The 19659-nt window shown below is 41.7% G+C and overlaps 1 protein-coding gene across 4 annotated transcripts in view; it reads right to left on the bottom strand.

The window, feature by feature from the left end:
- Positions 1-19659, bottom strand: part of LOC106733157 (zinc finger protein 418) — a 32251-nt gene that overhangs the window by 9683 nt on the left and 2909 nt on the right. For 2 of the 4 annotated variants that reach the window (XR_003547551.1, XR_003547549.1), the window contains exons 3-5: positions 16952-17078; positions 10788-14195; positions 8453-8533 (exon numbers count right to left, since the gene is read on the bottom strand). Coding sequence is in view for 1 of the 4 variants with exons in the window: in XM_027767583.1 (XP_027623384.1) it covers positions 11806-14195; positions 16952-17078 (2517 nt within the window). In the remaining 3 variants the exon portion in view is untranslated. Of the gene's footprint in view, positions 1-8452; positions 8534-10581; positions 14196-16951; positions 17079-19659 lie in introns of those variants that run through there. The other 2 variants (XR_003547550.1, XM_027767583.1) reach the window with 2 other exon arrangements.

Here is a 19659-nt window from a genome sequence, read left to right as displayed (position 1 = left end):
CGCAAGAGCCCGAGAGGAGAATGGAGGAGAAGGGACTGCGGCGTGGCCATCCCCCCTTAGGGGGGGTAGGGGTGATATCTCGCTTTCTGTCTCTCTGTCTTTCTGGCAAGTTCACTGTATATCAAAACCTCTCAAAAAAATAAAAGAAAAAAAAGAAAAAAAAATTTAAAATGATATTAAAAAATGGGAAAACATATCCCTGGATTGGAATAATTAATATAATCAAGATGACAATCCTACCCAAATTAATTTACAAATTAAATGCAATTACAATCAAACTACAAGAGATATTCCTCACAGAAATAGAAAAAAAAAATCATGAAATTTGTCTGGAACCAAAAAGGCCCCATGTTGCCAAGGCAATACTATGAAAGGGAAATTAAGAGGCTTCTCACTTCCCAATTTCAAAACATTACAAAGCCAGGATAAACAGCATGGTATTGGCACAAAAAGAGACAAGTAGACCAATGGAACAGAATTGAGAACCCCTTCCTTGAGGCCAGCAGGTGGTGTGGTGGTTAAGGATGGCTGACTGCAGTTCAATTTCTCGACCTGGCAGCTTGCTTTCTTACTTCCTCTTTCTCTCTTTCTCTCTCCAAATTAAAACAAATAAGTGCATAAGATTCTTTTTCTAATAATTATTGTCTTTTCTTTTTTTCTTGAGAGGTTTTTGCTATAGGGCGCGTGTGCTCACCAGACAGACAGAGACAGAGAAAGAAAGTGAGAAATCACCCCCCAGGGGGGGATGGCCACACGTAATCCCTTCTCCTCCATTCTCCTCTCGGCATCTTGGGCACGCACGCACATGCGCCTGGCGTGAGTTTTAAACGTGTCCAGGACACGAACCGCGGTTGACTACGTGGGAATCCAGCGACATAGCTACTATGCTAACTGCTGGTCCCCAAGAATTATTTTATTTTAACCTTATTTATTATTACTATTATTATGTTATTATTTTCCAGTTTTATATGAGAGAGACAGAGAGAAAGAGAGAGGCAAAGTGAGAAAGCAAGCCACCAGGTCTGGGATTCAAACCATATGGGAGGCCAGTGCCTTTAACCACCACACCACCTGCCAACCCCAGAAATAAAAAAAAAATTCTTTAAAAAAAAAAATTGAGAACTCCCAAATAGACTCCAAAACATACAGACAACTGATCCTTGACAAAGGGCACAAAACAATCCCATGGGAAAAAGAAAATCTCTTCAGCAAATGGTGCCGGGAGAACTGGATATCCACCTGCAGAAGAATGAAACTAGATCCTTATCTCTCACCACTAACAAAAATTAATTAAAAATAGATTGAAGATCTAAACATAAAACTTCAAACTATAAAATACTGGTGAAGGGACCAGCTGTTAGCGTAATGGCTATGTCGCTGAACTCCTATGTAGTTGACCGTGGTTCGAGTCTCGGACCCGGTGGCTTAAACTCACACTGGGCTCGTGTGCGTGCATGCCCATGATCCTGAGAGGAGAAGGGACTGTGGCATGGCCATCACCCCTTGGGGGTGATTACTCGCTTTTTATCTCTCTGTCTCTCTGGCAAGTGCACGCACCCTATAGCAAAAACCTCTCCAAAAGAAAGAAAAAAAATACTGGTGGATAACACAGGTAAAACTCTTGGAGACCTTGGAGTAGGCAGACTTTTTTTTTTTCCTTTTTGAACAGTACCCATTCCCTGATATGGAAAGGTAGACAAAATTTATAACCCCAATAAGTGGCAATTCAAGAGTATTTCTTTAGTATAGTTTCTCTAGAGGAGATTCTTGGAAGGTGTCATCTACCAGAATTAAAACTTCATCTGATCTTCCACAGTGGGGTGGTTTCCCATATGTTCCAACTATTTGGGGAGTTAAGGAGCTGAGCTACATTATGCTTTCTGGACAGGATCCTTGCCAGATTTGTCACTATTATTTATATGGCCAAAGTTGTTTCACCTCTATCACTTACTTGACTGCTAGATCTGCAATGCACTCCCCAAGTACTCACAGGAAAAGGCCTATGTAGTTTCCCATTTACTGATGGAAATTAGAATAATTAACCTAATAGGTTTTTCCTTGAGTTCTCCATCGTGTCAGGAGCCTGGATATGCATGTGCACACCTCATTGTGTTGTCACTGGAGCCAGGATTCCAATCTCAGTCATGTGGAAACTGGCTTCCTTTGCACAACACTTACCTACTGCATTATGGGGCTATTTTCTCATTTTCCTTTTTAATTAATTTTTTGTCTTAGGGCACATATGTTCACCAAGGAAAGAGAAAGCTCACCACTCAACTTTAATAGGGAATGGTCATGCTGTAATCCTCTCCTTCATGTCTTCATCCTCTTGCAATTTTGAGGATGGAAATGGTACCATGCTTTTCAAGCTTCCAGGGCTGAGATTCAAACCACATAGTTGCTCATATGGGATCCAGCTCCCATAACCACCAGCCATGGGGCTGGCCACTCCATGTAACATTTTCTTTTTTAAAAGAGAGTATTGCTATAGGGTGCATGCACTTGCCAGAGACTGAAAGCGAGAAATCACCCCCATGTGGAATGGCCATGCTGCAATCCCTTCTCCTCTCAGGATCTTGGGCATGCATGCACACACAACACCTAGCATGAGTTCTAAGTCACCAGGACTGGGACCCAAACCGTGGTTGACTACATGGGAGTCCAGTGATATAACCATTACACTATCTGTTTATCTCATAACATTTTTCTTTCTTTTTAAAATAGATTTCTGCCATAGGCCACGTGTGTTTCCCAGAGAGACAGAAAGCAAATTACCCTGTGGGCAAGGTGACAATGCCGCAATCCCTTTTTCTCCATTCTCCTCTCAGGATTTTGGGCACACACACATACACACTCTGCTTTTTTTTTTTTTTTTAGAGGTTTTTTCTATTGGGCGATGCATTCGCCAGCCAGCCAGAGAGAGACAGAGACAGAAAGTGAGAAATCACCCCCCAGGGGGGATGGTCACGCCGCAACCACTTCTCCTCCATTCTCCTCTCGGGATCTTGGGCACGCACTCACACGCGCCCGACATGAGTTTTAAGCCACTGGTTCCGGGAAGCGAACCATGGTCGACCACATGGGAGTCCAGCGACATAGCCATTACACTAACTGCTGGTTTCCACTCTGTATGAGTTTTAAGATGTGGGGTCTAGAGATGTAACCATCTGCTGGTCCCTCATAACATTTTTAATAGTTTCTGAGATAGGAAATAATTTTCTCAGTGATTGTGACACTTACCTGGAAACTGTAGTTTTATTTTATTTTGTTCTCTCTTTTTTTTTTTTTTTTTTTTTTTTAATTTGCCAAAGGGAGTGTGTGCTTGCCAGAGAGAAGCAAAGTAGGAAGTGACCCTTATTTTAATTTGACCAGAGAAGGACAGAGAGAGAGAAAGACATAAAGTGAAGAAGCAAGCTGCCAGATCTGGGACTCACACCATGGTCAGCCACATAGGAGTCTAGCACTCCTAACCACCACACCACCCACCAGCCCTACTTATTTGATTTTTCTGAAATTGGGTCTCAGCTTTCCCAGATGAATTTATCCAGGTACAACATGCAATATTACCTATGGTGCAGACACTTCATCTAGTAAATAATCAAGAGCTATTCTGTTATTTTGTTTGTTTTTGGAGAGGTTTTTGCTACAGGGCGCTTCTACTTGTGTGTTTGTGGGTTTACTTTCTAATCCACTGCCACTCCCTCTCAGGTGTGTGTCTTGTTGAGCAGACCTTGACAGAGCCTACATACCTCAAGATCTTTGAGGGGAGGACTGTTTAGATCTTTTTACCTTGAAGTACTTCCTGTTCCAGTGTCCAGGTTTTTTACAGTAATGGCAAAGGTCAGGACTTTGTTTAAAACTATATTTGGAATCTTCCAACTGTTGTAGCCAGAGGATTTTAGTACTTTTCATTAGTATCCTCTACAGTATGGGCCAAGTGATTGACCAAACTTATTAAAGCTGAATGGGCACTCTCCTACCTCATGTGATTTTTTTTTTAATTAAAAAACTATTTTTTAATATGATCAGAGAGAAACAGAGCGAGAACAAGCGAACAAGCCACCAGGTCTGAGACTCAAATCGGTCGGTCATGTGAGAGTCCAGTGTCCTTAACCACCACGCCACCTGCTGGCCCCTCCATGTGATATTTTTGAAGTTGGGAAAGTTCTCGACAGAAGCCATTTCCATAGAATTAAAAGTTTACTTGAGTACAATCAATGTCTATATGAAGACCAGAATTTTCTTCCTAAAGAACCTGAAGTCTGCTGTAATAATTGTCAGTGGGTTCACTATGTACCTGGGTAAAAGCTTGACTCTTATTTCAACCTAGCCTTAGGAAATGCTTGAAGGATAGCCTTCAAGCTGAGCCTGAAGACTTTTGGCCAAATTACCAGCCTATTCCCCTACGTGGGCCATTTGTTCCTCTAAGTCTAACTCAGAATTAGAAAGACAAATGAACCAACTAGTATAGAACAGAAAAACAGAGCTGATTATCCTGAATTCATAAACGAGGCCCATTTGTTGTGGTTCAGTGGTGATGAAAATACCTGTACAACTAGCCATTCAAGCAACCACAGGTTCAGATCCCTGGGCTGGCCAGGAAATACACCAGTTACACACATGGGCACCCAGAATCCTAAGGAGCTGAAGAGTTGGAAAAGGAGATCACGGTTCAATGAGACTCCGTTGTGAGTACTTCTCTTTACCCATTGAGTGCATATCATAGGTGATTCGAGCATTTTGTCTCCGACTTTCCAGTAAGCACATATACCCTATAGCAAAAAATCTCTAAAAAAAAAAAAATGAGGGTGTGTGTGTATACATCAATCATTGGGTCATCCATTTAACACATTTATTAGGACTATGTAGAGGAAGCCAGATCCCATACAGCCAACCAGGTTTCAAATCTCACCCTTGTCAGCTTCAAAAACATGCTGGACATGGACAGGATGGAGAATTGAAGGAAAAGGACTATAGGATTGGGCCAGTGTGGTGGTTAAAGAGGTTGGATCCCACATGCCAACTACAAAGTTTGAAAAACATACTAGGCCCATGTGCACGCATGCCCCAAATCCAAGAGAATGGAGAAGGGATTGTGGCATAGCCATGTCCCCTGAGGGGGTGGTGGTGGTGGTGGTGGTGGTGGTGGGGAGAGCTTGTTTTTTTTTTTCTTCCTGTTTGTGTCTTTAAAAAATATATATATTTTTAACTTTATTTATTAATTTATTTCAATTTGACCAGAGAGGGACAGAGGGAGAGAGAAAGCAAGCTGCCAGGTCTAGGACTCGAACCATGGTTGGCCATGAGGGAATCCAGCGCCTTTAGCCGCCATGCCACCTGCCAGCCCCAAAGGGAGAGCTTTCTTACTTTCTCACCAGCAGTTGCACAAACCCTAGAGGAAATTTTTTAAAAGTCGCAGCATGACTAGGTCCTGTGGGGTAGTCCCTTGTGTGTGTGCCTCTAGCATGTTTAAGAAGAAAATTTTGTAAGCCAGTCTATAGGGCACATATACTTACCAGAGACTGAGACAGACAAAATAAGAATCTCACATGGGCGGATAGCCACACCATATTCCCTTCTCCATTTTCCTCTCAGGATTTTGGGCGTGTATACACATGTGCCTGAAGTGATTTTCAAGCTATCAGTTCTGGGACATGAACTGTAGTCAGCCATGTGGGAGTACAAAACCTTAAACATTACAAGATCTGCTGGCCTCAGGGAAAGTTTTCTTGTTTTATTTATTTATTTAGTCCATAGGGTGTACACATTTGCCTGAGTGAGAAATCCCCCAGGGAGTTGGCCATGCCACAATCCCTTCTTCTTCATTCTTTTCTTGGGATCTTGGGCCCATGCACACACACACACATACACAGCATGATTTTCAAGGCCCTAGCTCCAGGACTCAATCCATGTTTAGTCATATGGGAGTCCAGTACCTTAACCACCATACCACCTGCTGGCCCCATTTTGGTTTTGTTTTATTTAGAGTGCACGTACCCTAAGGCAAAAACCTCTCATCAGAGGACAATGAAGAAATCACCCCCCAGGGGGATGGCAATGCTGCAGTCCCTTCTTTTCCCAGGGTCTTGGGCATACACACACATGCACTCAGCCAAAATTTCAAGCCATCAGGTCCAAGGCTCTAACAGTAGTCAGCCATGTGGGAGTCCAACCATGTAACCACTATGCCATCTGCTGGCCCCTTGTTTTGTTTTTTAATTTGCCAGAGGGTGTGTGTGCTCACTAGAGGCAGAGAAGAAAGTATCTCCCCACCACAGGCCATGGTCAGACCATAATTATTATTTAAGGTTTTTGTCATAAGCTATAGGTGCTCATCAGATAGAAACATAGAGAGGGAGAGGACCAGCAGTTGGCATAATGGCTAGGTCACTGGACTCCCATGTAGTCAACTACAGTTCGAGTCCTGGACCCAGTGGCTTAAACTCATGCTGGGTGCGTGTGCATGTGTGACCAAGATCCAGAGAGAATGGAGGAGAAGAGATTGTGGTGTGGCCATCCCCCCAGGGAGTGATTTCTCGCTTTCTATCCCTGAGGAGCACATGTAACCTATAGCAAAAAATCTCTCAAAAAAAGAAAAAAAAAAAAAAAAGAGGGCTGGCAAGTGGTGTGGTGGTTGGGGGCACTGGACTCCCACATGGCCGACGACAGTTTGAGTCTCGGACCTAGTGGCTTGCTTTCTCGCTTTCTCCCTCTCTTTCTGTCCCTTTCTGGTTAAATTTAAATAAATAAATAAATAAAGTTTTTTAAAAAAGAGAAACAAACATAGAGCAGGAAAGTGAGAAATCATCCCCTAAGAGGGACAGCCACACTGCAGTCTTTCTCCATTCTCTCAGGATTTTGGGGATGCATGCATACATGCCTGGTGTGTTTCAAGTCGCTGGGTGTGGGAGTCCAGCACCTTAACCACCAGGCCACATGATGGACTCACTCAATTATTCTTTTTCCTCCATTTTGCTCCTTTTGAGATTTTAGGCATGCATGCATACGTACCTGGCATGTTTTTCAAGCCACTCGGTCCAAGACATGAACCATGCAGTTGGTCATGTGGTGTTAACCACCAGACCTGAGGTTAAGATTTTTATAGAACATAGTTTTGGATTAGAGGTGTGTGGAGGTGCTGAGGGGTTCAGGGGAAAAAATAAAATAAAAAAGCTACAGAAGAGGAACAGTGTGAGTGGAAGATGGTGGCTCTGGAGTGAAAAAATAATCTAAGTCTTGGGACCAGCAGAGGGCATAATGGTTATGTTGTTGGATTCCCACGTAGTAGCCCATGGTTCGAGTCCCAGACCCATGCTAGGCATGTGTGTATGTGTCTGCCCCAAATCCCAAGAGAAGGGATTGTGGTGTGGTCATCCCTGGTGGGGTGATTTCTTGCTTTCTGTCTCTCTGATGAGTGTACATGCCCTATATCCAAAAACAAACAAACAACAAACAAAAAAATCTCTTTAAAAAAGGAAATAATAAAAAAAGACCTGGGTCTCTAAAGCCATTTTATCCTTTGGATCATCTTTTTGGTTTTAAGATAGCATTTTGCAGTGAGGCAATTTTTGAGTACTTGAAGGGCTTTATGTCTCAAGGTACCAATTGAAACATGTATTCCACTGATTGGTTAACCCTGTAGATGCCAGCTTCTAGTTTAGTTTTAAGAAAAATAAGCTTAGTGAATTTAAGTGAGCCTCAAAAAGTCACTACAGTTCTAAATTATATTTGGATTAGTTTACCGAGTGGTTTAACATGAAGACCATACACACAGGTTTAAGCATGAAAGACCACACTGTTTAAATATTTAGTCAAGTAGAGTCCCTGAAGAGGGACTACCTTTGCATGCATTAGAATTTGAGGATCTTATTCTATTTATTGATCCTTCAAAAGGGACTATCTTTACATGCCTTAGAATTTGAGAATCTTATTCCATTTCCTATTGATCCTCAAGAGCAGTAAGGAAATCCTAGTAACATTTTTAGGGGAGGGGAAGGCTCTTGAAAGATGTACAGAAACAGGAAGACCTAATTCACCAAAGTTTCAATCAAAAAGAGAATTCACCAGGGCAATGATGTACTTTACAAAGGCCTTATAAAACCAGATCTCAAATAAACCTTGAAAACAACCAAAAGAAGAGAGTTCAGGGGCTAGCAGGTAATGTAGTGGGTAGGGCAGTTGGACCCCACACGACTAACCATATGGTTCAAGTACCATAGCCAATGCTGGGCATGAAAATTCCGAGAGTAGAATGAAAGAGAAGGGACTAGGACATAACTATCCTCCTTGGGGGTGCTTTCTCTTTCTCTCTCTCTCTGGTGCACACAATCTATGGCAAAGAAATAAAAAGGATGAATCTCAACAACAAAAAAATAACTAAGAGGAAAACTCAGCAAGGTGAAAGGATAACTCATGGAAGCAGGGAGTGTTAAGGGCCTACATAATTACATACCTTACATGATCCCAGGGGTTGCTGATTCTTCCAAAGTGAGTTCACTTTGAATCCCACTTTCTCACACCAGAATATGTCAACCTAAAAAAAAGTAAACTCAGCAACAAGATCTCTAAAACAAAAGATTTTATTTTGGAAACAGCAAGGATTGCAATTTGGGACCAGCATATCAGGACACATAGAGGGCCATGCAAGGAGACTGAAGCAAAAGAACATTTAAAGACAAAGCAAGCAAGTTCACTTAAACTGCCTTGAGATTAAACTCACAGGTCAGAAAAAATCATTGCAGCAACTGATATTTGTTCATTGGTGGAGACAGTCATTGTGAGGCAACTGTCTTGGTACAGGCTACTTATTTGATATATTGCAAGCCCAAGGAATTCCTTGCAAGAAGCTGTTACAGAGTGTGTGTAAGACGGGTAGGTTATGTGGGACTTGCAGGACTTTGTCACAAAATATTTGTCAAGAACAGTTAAGAGCTTTGTTTACAGCATTCTGTCTCTAAAGTTTTGCATAAATGACTTCATTTTGATATCGACAACATCCACTGTATTTCAGTCAAAATAAAAATTCTAGAAGATGGGGTCCAGCTGGTGCGGTGGTTAAAGTGGCTGGATCCCACATGGCTGACTGCATGGTTCAAGTTCCAGACTGAGAGGCCTAAAAAACACAGTGTGCATTTATGCATGGGTACCCCAAATCCCCACAGAACAAAAAAAAACATTGCGGCACAGCCATACCCTTCTGGGGAGTGATTTCTCACTTTCTTATTCTTTCTCTGTACCTATCTCTCCAGTAGGTGCACAAGCCCTATGACAAGAACTAAAAACATTTTTAAAAAGAAAAAAAGAATTTCAAAGATGTAGGGAAGCATGGTGATTAAGATGGCTGGATCCCACATAGCCAACAGCACAATTCAAGTCCTGGACCTGGAAGCCTGAAAAACACACTGGGCATGTGCATGTGCATGCTCAGAATAGCAGGAAGAAAATGGAAAATGGGTTATGGCATGGCCATTCCTCCAAGAGATGCTTTCTCACTTTCTTCTCACTTTGGCAAGTGCACATGTCACATAGCAAAAACTTTAAAAATGTGTGTGTGTGTACATACACACACACACTTTTTTTTTTTTTTAACCTGGATTTCTGAAGAACAGAGAGGCCAGAGGAAAAGACATTATTAAAAACACCAGACAGGGGTCGGCAGGTTGTGTAGTGGTTAGGGGTGCTGGACTCCCACATGGCTGACAGCAGTTTGAATTCAAGCCCTGGCAGCTTTCTTTCTCCCATCAAATTAAAAAAAAAAAAAAAGTTAAATGAAAATTCTTAAAAACAAAAACAGACTCCTCTCACCAGTGAACATGATGCAGTATTCCACATGAGTAAGAAAACAACTTTGTTGCTCTTAGAAGCATGACAGGTTGCCACAAAAACCATTTACCTTCTCAGACTGATCTCTGAAAGCATGTAGCACCCTAGCTACAAATACAGATTACAAAGTTCAGACCTCTCTTCCTTTAGAGGCCTTTGGCAGCAGTACAACAGAGAAAGCTATATTTATCTGTCATCATACTGCCCTCTTTGAGGCACACAAGGTTTAGTAATCCCAAATAAAACTCTTCACCTCTTCACAGTAGTAGAATCCAGCTGTTTTCAAACTACCTCGTGTAGTAAATACAACTCCCAAGATGGGAGTTGGCTTAAGCAAGGATTTTATTATAAATCAAGAAGCTGTTCTTGGGTTTGGAAATTGGATGCTAGTAAATCTACTAGGAGTCTCACAAGATCCCTGATCCCTAAAAAAGGAAGTCCATCTTTCTGTCTCAACAGAACCCTCTGGGCCATCATGGGTCAAAGCCACAGCCTAATTCATCAGAAAAAAAAAAAAAAAAAAAAGGAGTGAGTGCCAAGGCTAATCAGTAATCCCTCCAGCAAACAAAAGATAACAGATATCGGGACCAGCAGATGGTGTAATGATTATATCGCTGGACTCCCACATACTTGACCATGGTTTGAGTCCCAGACCTAGCAGCTTAAACTCAAATCAGTTACACCTGAGAAGAGAATGGAGACAGGATTGTGGCAGGGCCATCCACCCTGAGGGATGACTTCCCACTATCTTTGTCTTTCCAGTGAGTGTATGTGCCCTATAGCAAAAATCTCTTAAAAAAAAAAAAAAAAAGTAACATGTTTATGTCCTAAATATGATATGGTGGATGAATGATGCACTGTGGAGCATATAATAAGTGGTAGAGGTAAAAAGGTTTTTCCAAAGATTAGTCAGTGATGAATCTGGCAAGAGCCTGGATGAAAAATACAGTGCAGCTCCCACATACCTGGAACTTAAGCAGATGTTTGGATGTACGAGGTTCAATTTAGGCAGATGGCACTCTCATACACGATCTCCTCCAGGGTCATGTTGAATAGAAAATGATGTTACTGTACATCTATAGTGTTTTCTTCATGTAAATATTCTGATATTCAATGATAAGGCTTTCTCACACCATTCAAAAGGTGATTCTCCAGGGGGAGTTCTCCAGTATAGAATAGAATTTTGGCTAAAGAATTTCCCACATCGTCATAATCATAAGGCCTTGTTTCAATGTCAAGTCTTACCTAAAAAGAGCATAGAGGTTTAACCAAGTAGTTTCCAAAATAAGTCTTACTTATACAGTCTTTCTCCCACATGGATTCTGCTATTGGAGTGAAGATCTTCAGCAAAGTGATTTTCACATTTGTTGCACACTTGAGGCCTTTCTTTAGTGTGAACTCTTCTATTTCACAAAACTAAGGTTTTAGGCAAAGAAATTACCCATTCACTGTATTCTTAAGGCCTTGTTTCAACGAACTCTGATGTATAGGGGATTAAGACCTATGGCTAAAAGATCTGTAGTGTTCTCTGTACTCCTATTTTCCTGGTGTTCTGATGTTGGAACTTTGGGTAAAGAATGTTCCAGACTCACTGCACTAATATGGTTTTTCTCTGGTGTGAATTCTTCACATTGATGGAGTACAGAGCTATGGCTAAATGATTTACAACATTCCCCACACTTACAAGTTTTACTCTAGCAAGAATTTCCTAGTGTACAACAAGGTAGAACTTGGTAAATGGTTTCCCATCATTACAAGGTGTTTTTCCACTGTGAACTTTTCTGTGTTCAATGAGGTAAGACTTGTGAATAATTCCCCACATTCTCTACACTCGTAACACCTTTTTCAACTGTTAAGTTTCTGATGTGTAGTAACACCATCTTTAGCTAAAGGATTTACCATATCCCATACACTTATAATGCCTTAACCCAGTGTGAACTTTCTGACACTGAAGGAGCACAGATATAGTTTACCAAATGTGTTTCACTTATAAGGCTTTTCTCCAGCATGAATTCTTCGATGTCGAAGGAGTGAAGAGTTTTGGCGAAATGATTTCCCACACTCAATGCACTCATAACGTCTTTCTCCTGTGTGAATGATACGATGTTGAAGGAGTGAAGAACTTCGACAAAATGATTGTCCACATTCACTGCACTCATAAGGCCTTTCCCCAGTATGAATTCTCCAGTGTTTAATGAGGTTGGAGCTTTCAGCAAAAAATTTCCCACATACACTACACTCATAAGGCTTTTGTCCTGTGTGAATTCTCTGATGTCGACGGAGCACAGAGCTTTGGCAAAATGATTTCCCACATTCATTACATTCATATGGCTTTTCTCCAGTGTGAACTCGCTGATGTACAATAAGGTGGTATCTGTTGCTAAATAATTTACCACATTCATTACACTCATCTGAACGTTCTCCAGTGTGAAGTCGCTGATGTCGAATAAGGTTGTACTTTCGACTAAAGAAACTCCCACACTCCCCACACTCATATGGCCTCTCTCCAGTGTGAACTCTCCTGTGTTTAATGAGACTGGAGTTTTCAGCAAAGGACTTCTCACATTCATTGCACTCATAAGGCCTTTCACCAGTATGAACTCTCCTATGTATAATAAATTTATAGTTTTCAGCAAAGGATTTCCCACAATCTCCACATTCATAAGGCCTTTTTTCAGTGTGAACCTGTTGATGTTGAATGAGGTTATAATTTTGGCTAAAGGATTTCCCACAATCTCCACATTCATAAGGCCTTTTTTCAGTGTGAACCTGTTGATGTTGAATGAGGTTATAATTTTGGCTAAAGGATTTCCCACAATCTCCACATTCATAAGGCCTTTTTTCAGTGTGAACCTGTTGATGTTGAATGAGGTTATAATTTTGGCTAAAGGATTTCCCACAATCTCCACATTCATAAGGCCTTTTTTCAGTGTGAACCTGTTGATGTTGAATGAGGTTATAATTTTGGCTAAAGGATTTCCCACAATCTCCACATTCATAAGGCCTTTTTTCAGTGTGAACCTGTTGATGTTGAATGAGGTTATAATTTTGGCTAAAGGATTTCCCACATTCTCCACACTCATACAGTCTTTTTGCAGTGTGAACTCTCTGATGTGTCATGAGGTTGGACCTTTGTAGAAAATATTTCCCACATTCTTCACATTCATAAGGCCTTTCTCCAGTGTGAATACGCTGATGATTATTGAGGCTGTTACTTTTGCTGAAGGATTCCCCACATTCTCCGCACTCATAAGGCCTTATTCCAGTATGAACTCTCCAATGTGTAAAGAGATGGGACCTTTGGCTAAAAGATTTTCCACATTCCCCACACTCATAAGGTCTTTCTCCAGTATGAACTCTCTTATGTTGAATGAGACTGGAGCTTTCAGCAAAGGATTTATCACATTCACTGCATTCATAAGGCCTTTCTCCAGTGTGAACCCTCTGATGTTTAATAAGATTGGACCTTTGAGTAAAAGATTTTCCACATTCTCTGCACTCATAAGGCCTTTCTCCAGTGTGAACTCGCTGATGCTGAATGAGGTTGGACTTTAAGCTAAAGGATTTTCCACACTCTCCACACTCATAAGGCTTTTCTCCAGTGTGAACTCTCCTATGTCTAATGAGACCAGAATTTTCAGCAAAGGATTTTCCACATTCACTGCACTCATAGGGCCTTTCTCCAGTGTGCACTCTCCTATGTATAGTAAGTTTAGAGTTTTCAGCAAAGAATTTCCCACAATCTCCACATTCATAAGGCCTTTTTTCAGGGTAAACTCTCTGCTGGTTATTAAGGCTATTGCTTTTGCTAAAGGATTTCCCACTGTCATCGTACATGTAACACACTTCTGTAGTGAGAAGTCTCTGGTGCTGAACAAGTGAATGTTTGGAGCTGAAGGTGTTTGTACATTCTCCTAAGCTGTAATAAGCTTCTCCCTCCTGAAAATTTGACATCTTCCCACTGTTTGAGGCCTCTTGTAGGAAAAATCCTGAGCTGACCAAAACATTTTTCCGAATCTCACTGAAAATAAATGGTTTCCCTGACACATGGAAATTAGAGGTCTGCACAAACGAGGGTCCCCCCGTACTGCTTCTGTAGAGTTTCTCTTCAGTTTGCTGGCTCTGGTGCTGATGGTTTGTACCAACATATAACTTTTCCCCACATTCTCCAAACCTGTACAATTTCTGCTCTCCATGTGTTTTCTGATGCTCAGCCAATTGCAGAATGTCTCCCACCATCAGGCCACACATTTCACAGGAGTGGGCATTGTTGGAAGACAGACCTACATTGGGAAACCTGACCTGAGATACACTTAGTATAGAAATACTTTGCTTGAAAAGTGCCTCCTCATCTTCTGCTTCACTCCAACAACCTGAAAGCAAAGAAATGCTGATGAATGCATGTTAACTTTGGTAGAATAGTGGAGCACATGCACAGTGTATCTGTTAAACCCAGAACCTATTCCATGGAATCATCTGTGGGAACAGAAGCTAGGTAGAGATTCAAAATGGGGTTGATCAAAAAAAAAAAAAAAGGGGGGGGGGGTTGATTGAGTCAGCCAGTGGCTTGGTGGTTAAGGCAGCTGGATTATATATGGTTGACTATACAGTTCAAGTCCCACACCTATGTGCTAGAGGTGTGAGTGCCTACAATCCTGAAGAGAGAGAAGGGACTGTGATGTGAACATCTCCCATGAGAGGTGCTTTCTCGCTTTCCTTCTCTCTCTGGTAAGTGCACACACCCTCTAATAAAATTAAAGAAAATGGGGCTTATTTGCCCCATTTTGGGCTATAAAGACCACAGACTGTAGAAGGCCTTACAATGGAAAGGACACAACCATATGATGCATCACAGTATGGTTAAGACTGACAACTCATTCTCTTTTTAAACAGGACCTTATCTGCTGATGACATGCGAGTGGTATATATATAGAGATCTATCAGGGCTCAACAAAGTATGACCACAACAAACAACTGACAGGGATTGATTAATTGATTAAGTAAGCTGGTAAACTCTCACAACATGGGGAAGAACAGATACAAATAGTACGTGACTATTAGGGTTGCCACAAAAATACTAATCAAACAAAACAGGTTTCTGGTAATATTTGAATAAAGCTGACCCTCTTACAGACCAGACTTCATCTGAGTACATCTTGCTTAGAACTATCTCATATGCATCTTCTGTACCACCAATGGCTCTCTTTTCTACTACCAAGATGAACAACTACTGAGACCTGGATTTTTTTTTAATGAATTACTTAACTTTATTTATTTATTTCAATTTGACCAGAGAGGGACAGAGTGAGAGAGAGGGAAGCAGGGAAAGTGAGAAAGCAAACCCCAGGTCCAGGACTTGAACCGCAGTAGGCCATGCGGGAGTCCAGATCCCTTAACCACCACACCACCCACCAGCCCCTTATTCATTTATTTTAATTTGACCAGGGAGAGAGAGAGAGAGAGGGAATTTGAGAAAGCAAGCTGCCAGTTCCGGGACTCAAACCATGGTCAGCCATGTGGGAGTCCAGCGGCCCTAAACACCATGCCACCTGCTGCTCCCGAGACCTGGATTTTTTAAAAATTATTTTAAAAATTTTGTTTATTTATTCATTCATTCATTCATTTTAATTTGACCAGAGAGAGACACAGAGAGAGAGAGAGAGAAGGAAAGTGAGAAACCAAGCCACCAGGTCTGGGACTCGAACAGCAGTCAGCTATGTGGGAGTGTCCAGTACCCTTAACCACTATGCCTACTGGTCCCCAAGACCTGGATTTTTTTTTTTTAAGTATTGAAGATAGGATGGGAAAGATGAACAGTCAGCTCTGGCTCAAAAAGCTCAATGCAAGACAGTCCGCAAGGAAAGGAAACTAAATATTTCCAAGAGAATTTTGATATGGATGTGGTAACTATGTCAGTAATAGCAACAGGCATGGAAAAAAATGTTAGCTAGCGAAAGTATAAGCTGCAGCACAAAGGAATTTTTTACATTTTATTTTAAATTTTATTTATTTATTTTTAGGAGAGATTTCTGCTATAGGGTACATGTGTTCACCAGAGATAGATAAGAGACAGAAAGCAAGAAATCATCCCCTAGGGGGGATGGCCACACCACAATCCCTTCTCCATTCTCCTCTTTTTGGGAATGCACAACACACTCCTGATGAGTTTTAAGCTGCCAGATCCAAGACTTGAACCGTGGTTGACTATTTGGGAGTCCAGTGACATAATCATTACTCCATATCTGCTGGCCCCAAGAAAAAAAAATTTTTAAGAGGTTTTTGCTATAGGGTGTGTGTGCTCGCCAGAAAGACAGAGAGACAGAAAGTGAGAAATCACCCCGGGGGGATAGGCACACCGCAATCCCTTCTCCTCCATTCTCCTCTCAGGATCTTGGGCATGCACGCATATGTGCCCAGCGTGAGTTTAAGCCACCGGGTCCGGGACTTGAACTGTGGTCAACTACATGGGAGTCCAGTGACATGGCCATTATGCCAACTGCTGGTCCCGGTCCCAAGAAATTAAAATAAATAAATATATATATATATATATTTATTTGTGGAGAGGTTTTTGCTATAGGGTATGTGTGCTTGACAGAAAGACAGAGACAGAAAGACAGAAAGCGAGAAATCACCCCCCCCGGGGGTAGGGGGATGGCCACATCGCAGTCCCTTCTCCTCCATTCTCCTCTCAGGATCTTCACCACACATGCACACACACACATGCACCCGGTGTAAGTTTAAGCCACCAGGTCGAGGACTTGAACCGTGGTCAACTACATGGGAATCCAGTGACATAGCCATTATGCCAGCTGCTGGGCCTGCCCGAAGTGTTTAGATCAGGATACAGTCCCCCAGAAACTCTAAAGGCAAGGTGGTATGCTTATGGTTGACTAGAAAAACTCCAACTTTTCATCCTTTCCTGACAGTATCCAAGGAAGTAGGTTTTGGAGCTGCTCAAGAAAGATAAGGGCAGAATGTACACACATCCGTCCTACTAACCACAAAACATAGCTAGAGAACTGGGAAAGGAAGCTGTGTCTATAGTCCTCAAGTGACAGAGATAACATGGCCAATGAAGAAATGATGGGGGAGACTAGCTTAGGACACAGGGTGAACATAAGGGTCTTACCCAGAGAGGAGAGCAGTGTCAAGTTTTCCAGCATCACATCACAATACAGGAGCCTCTGAGCCTTATTAAGGAAACCCCATTCTTCCTGAGAAAAGTTCACAGTCACATCTTCAAAGGTCACACCACCCTGTTATGATAAAAACAGATGAAAACAAGAACAGTCCCCCTCCTGAGGACCCATAGTTCATCTCTACCAAATATGTACCCTTATCCACCCTCTAAATGTTCCCAGCTGAAGAGGAAAACTAGGCTCCTTGGTGTCATGGTTTCCTTATGGTCCTATTATTCATGACATTCAGCTATTAGCAAAAAGAGGCGGGTGGACAAAGAGATATTGATTCAGTGGTCCTGAATAATGGGATCCACAGTCTCTTGACAGGCAATTCCCTTAGGATGACCAAGGTCAACAGATTCTAAAGTACATCCTGGTCCTTCAGACATAAATGCACATCAACCCTGAGACCACACATTTCTTACATCTCTTGACACCACAGAAACAAGCCCATGGCCACCACCACATCAGTGTCCTTTCTATGGCATCCCCACAAGTTACTTTAGTTCCTGTGTTTCCACTGATGAGGGTGGATCTCCTGTTCTTGAGTTAAAGTGAGATTCATATACATGGCACTTAACACTGGAGAGATACCATCAACAACAGTTTACTAATCAAATATACTCACATCTGAGGATAGAAAAACCATTTACTACAAGTGGACAATATGGGAGTTTAACTATGGATCGCAGTGAATCATTAAGGACTGTAGTATATAATCTTCGTGGAATCAAAAGGGTGAGTGGCCCTTAACTTCCTTCAGAAAAGTAAATGGTTTACTGGAATAACTACCAGTTGAAATGGAATAAAATCTCCTGCAGAAGAATCAAATGAGGAAACCCACTGGGTCTTCTTCTTTTCTTTTCTTTCTTTTCTTCCTTTGGTATTGAGTTGTTGGAAATGTCATGACACATTTTTTGCATAGAGACAGAAAAATACGTCATGACTTTTTTTGACAACCAAAGAGTTTGTTATAGGGTATGTGTACTTGCCAGAGAAAGAGAAGGGGGGGGAGTGAGAAATTCCTCCCCACCCCCAGCAAGGATGGCCACAAAACAATCCCATCTCGTCTATTCTCCTCTTAGGATTTTTTTTTTTTTAAGAGGTTTTTGCTATAGGGCTTGGTGCGCTTGCCAGACAGAGAGAGACAGAGAGACAGAAAGCGAGAAATCACACCCCCCGGGGGGGATAGCCACGCTGCAATCCCTTCTCCTCCATTCTCCTCTCGGGATCTTGGGCGGGCACGCATGCACACACGCCCGGTGTGAGTTTTAAGCCACCGGGTCCAGGACACGAACTGCGGTCGACTACATGGGAGTCCAGCGACATAGCCATTACACTAACTGCTGGTCCCTCTACTCTTAGAATTTTGAGCACTCACACATCCACTGTGATTTTCAAGCCACCAAATCTGGGATTTGAGCCAGTCAGCCAGCCATGTGGGATCCAGCCACCTTTACTTCTGTGCTACCAGCTGGCTTAATCACTGGGTCTCTTTAAAAAGAATTATTAGACTAGAACATATTATCCAAAGGAGCAGAGTAGGAAAGTACTATCTGAATGAGCAGTGTAAAAAATTGCTAGGGGCTGGATGTGTCCCTAAGAGGTTCATGTATTGGAATCTAAATTGCTAGTTTTGTAGGATTAAGACAAAAAAAAAAAAAAAAATCCAACTATGTTGTAGAGAGGTAGAGCTTTGGGAAGAGATCAGAATCAGGGTAGGGGCCCATAATTAGGTAATAGTGGGTTTATAAGGAGACACACACACACAAAAGCTGTTGCCCTCTCATTGCCATGTGATGCTGTGCACCATCTTTGGACTCTGTAGAGTCTCTACCAGCAAAGTAGTGCTCACCAGATACAGCCACTAGACCACACACATTTAAACTGTAAGATGAATAAATGTTTATTTCTATAAATCACCAAGCTTCAGGTGTTTAGTTGTTAAGCAACAAAGAATGCACTAGAACAAAAGGAATTTGAATTAAGTTCATTTGAAGTTATTAGATTATCAGCAGATGTCAAGGTAGTACATTGTAATGGGCCTTTACACCAAAATGTGAACAACAGCATCTTGAATATATTTAGAAAATCCAAACAGGATCCAATATTACTGTAGAATTTCCATGGTTCTCAGTAGCAGTGATACTCCCGTATCATTTGATGACTACTCTGTTCATGGCTCTAGAACCAAGTGTGATTTCAGATATCCATAGCCCTATTCCATCTCTGTGATATGCAAGCTATCCCTTCTGCAATTATGACTTCCTCTATCCATGTAAAAGCCCAGCACAACTGGTTGTCCACTACAGGCCTAGCAAGTCTCACAGATGATCATATTTTCCCACAATTGAATCATACTGAGCTGAATGAAATAATCCAGGCTTCACTAAACTCATTTCAAGTCTCGTTGAGTCCAGAGTGGTGAATAAGCACCAGATCTGGCGTGAGTGTTATTTTCCCTCAAGTATTTCTATGTTTTTGTATCTAACTCACATCCATTCTTTCACTGAAAGCCTATAACGCGTGCCAAACTATGTATCAAAAAATCCTACTTTATGGCTCTTTAACTCTTTCATTTGTGTTCATGAAGACCAATAGCATCAGCCAGATATCCAAGTAAGTGACCCAAACCTCAGCTTCCAACCACTCTTTC

This window comes from Tupaia chinensis, unplaced genomic scaffold (assembly GCF_000334495.1).
Source record: "Tupaia chinensis unplaced genomic scaffold, TupChi_1.0 Scaffold144336_1, whole genome shotgun sequence".
NCBI lineage: Eukaryota > Metazoa > Chordata > Mammalia > Scandentia > Tupaiidae > Tupaia > Tupaia belangeri.
This window is presented reverse-complemented; position numbering and strand designations above follow the sequence as displayed.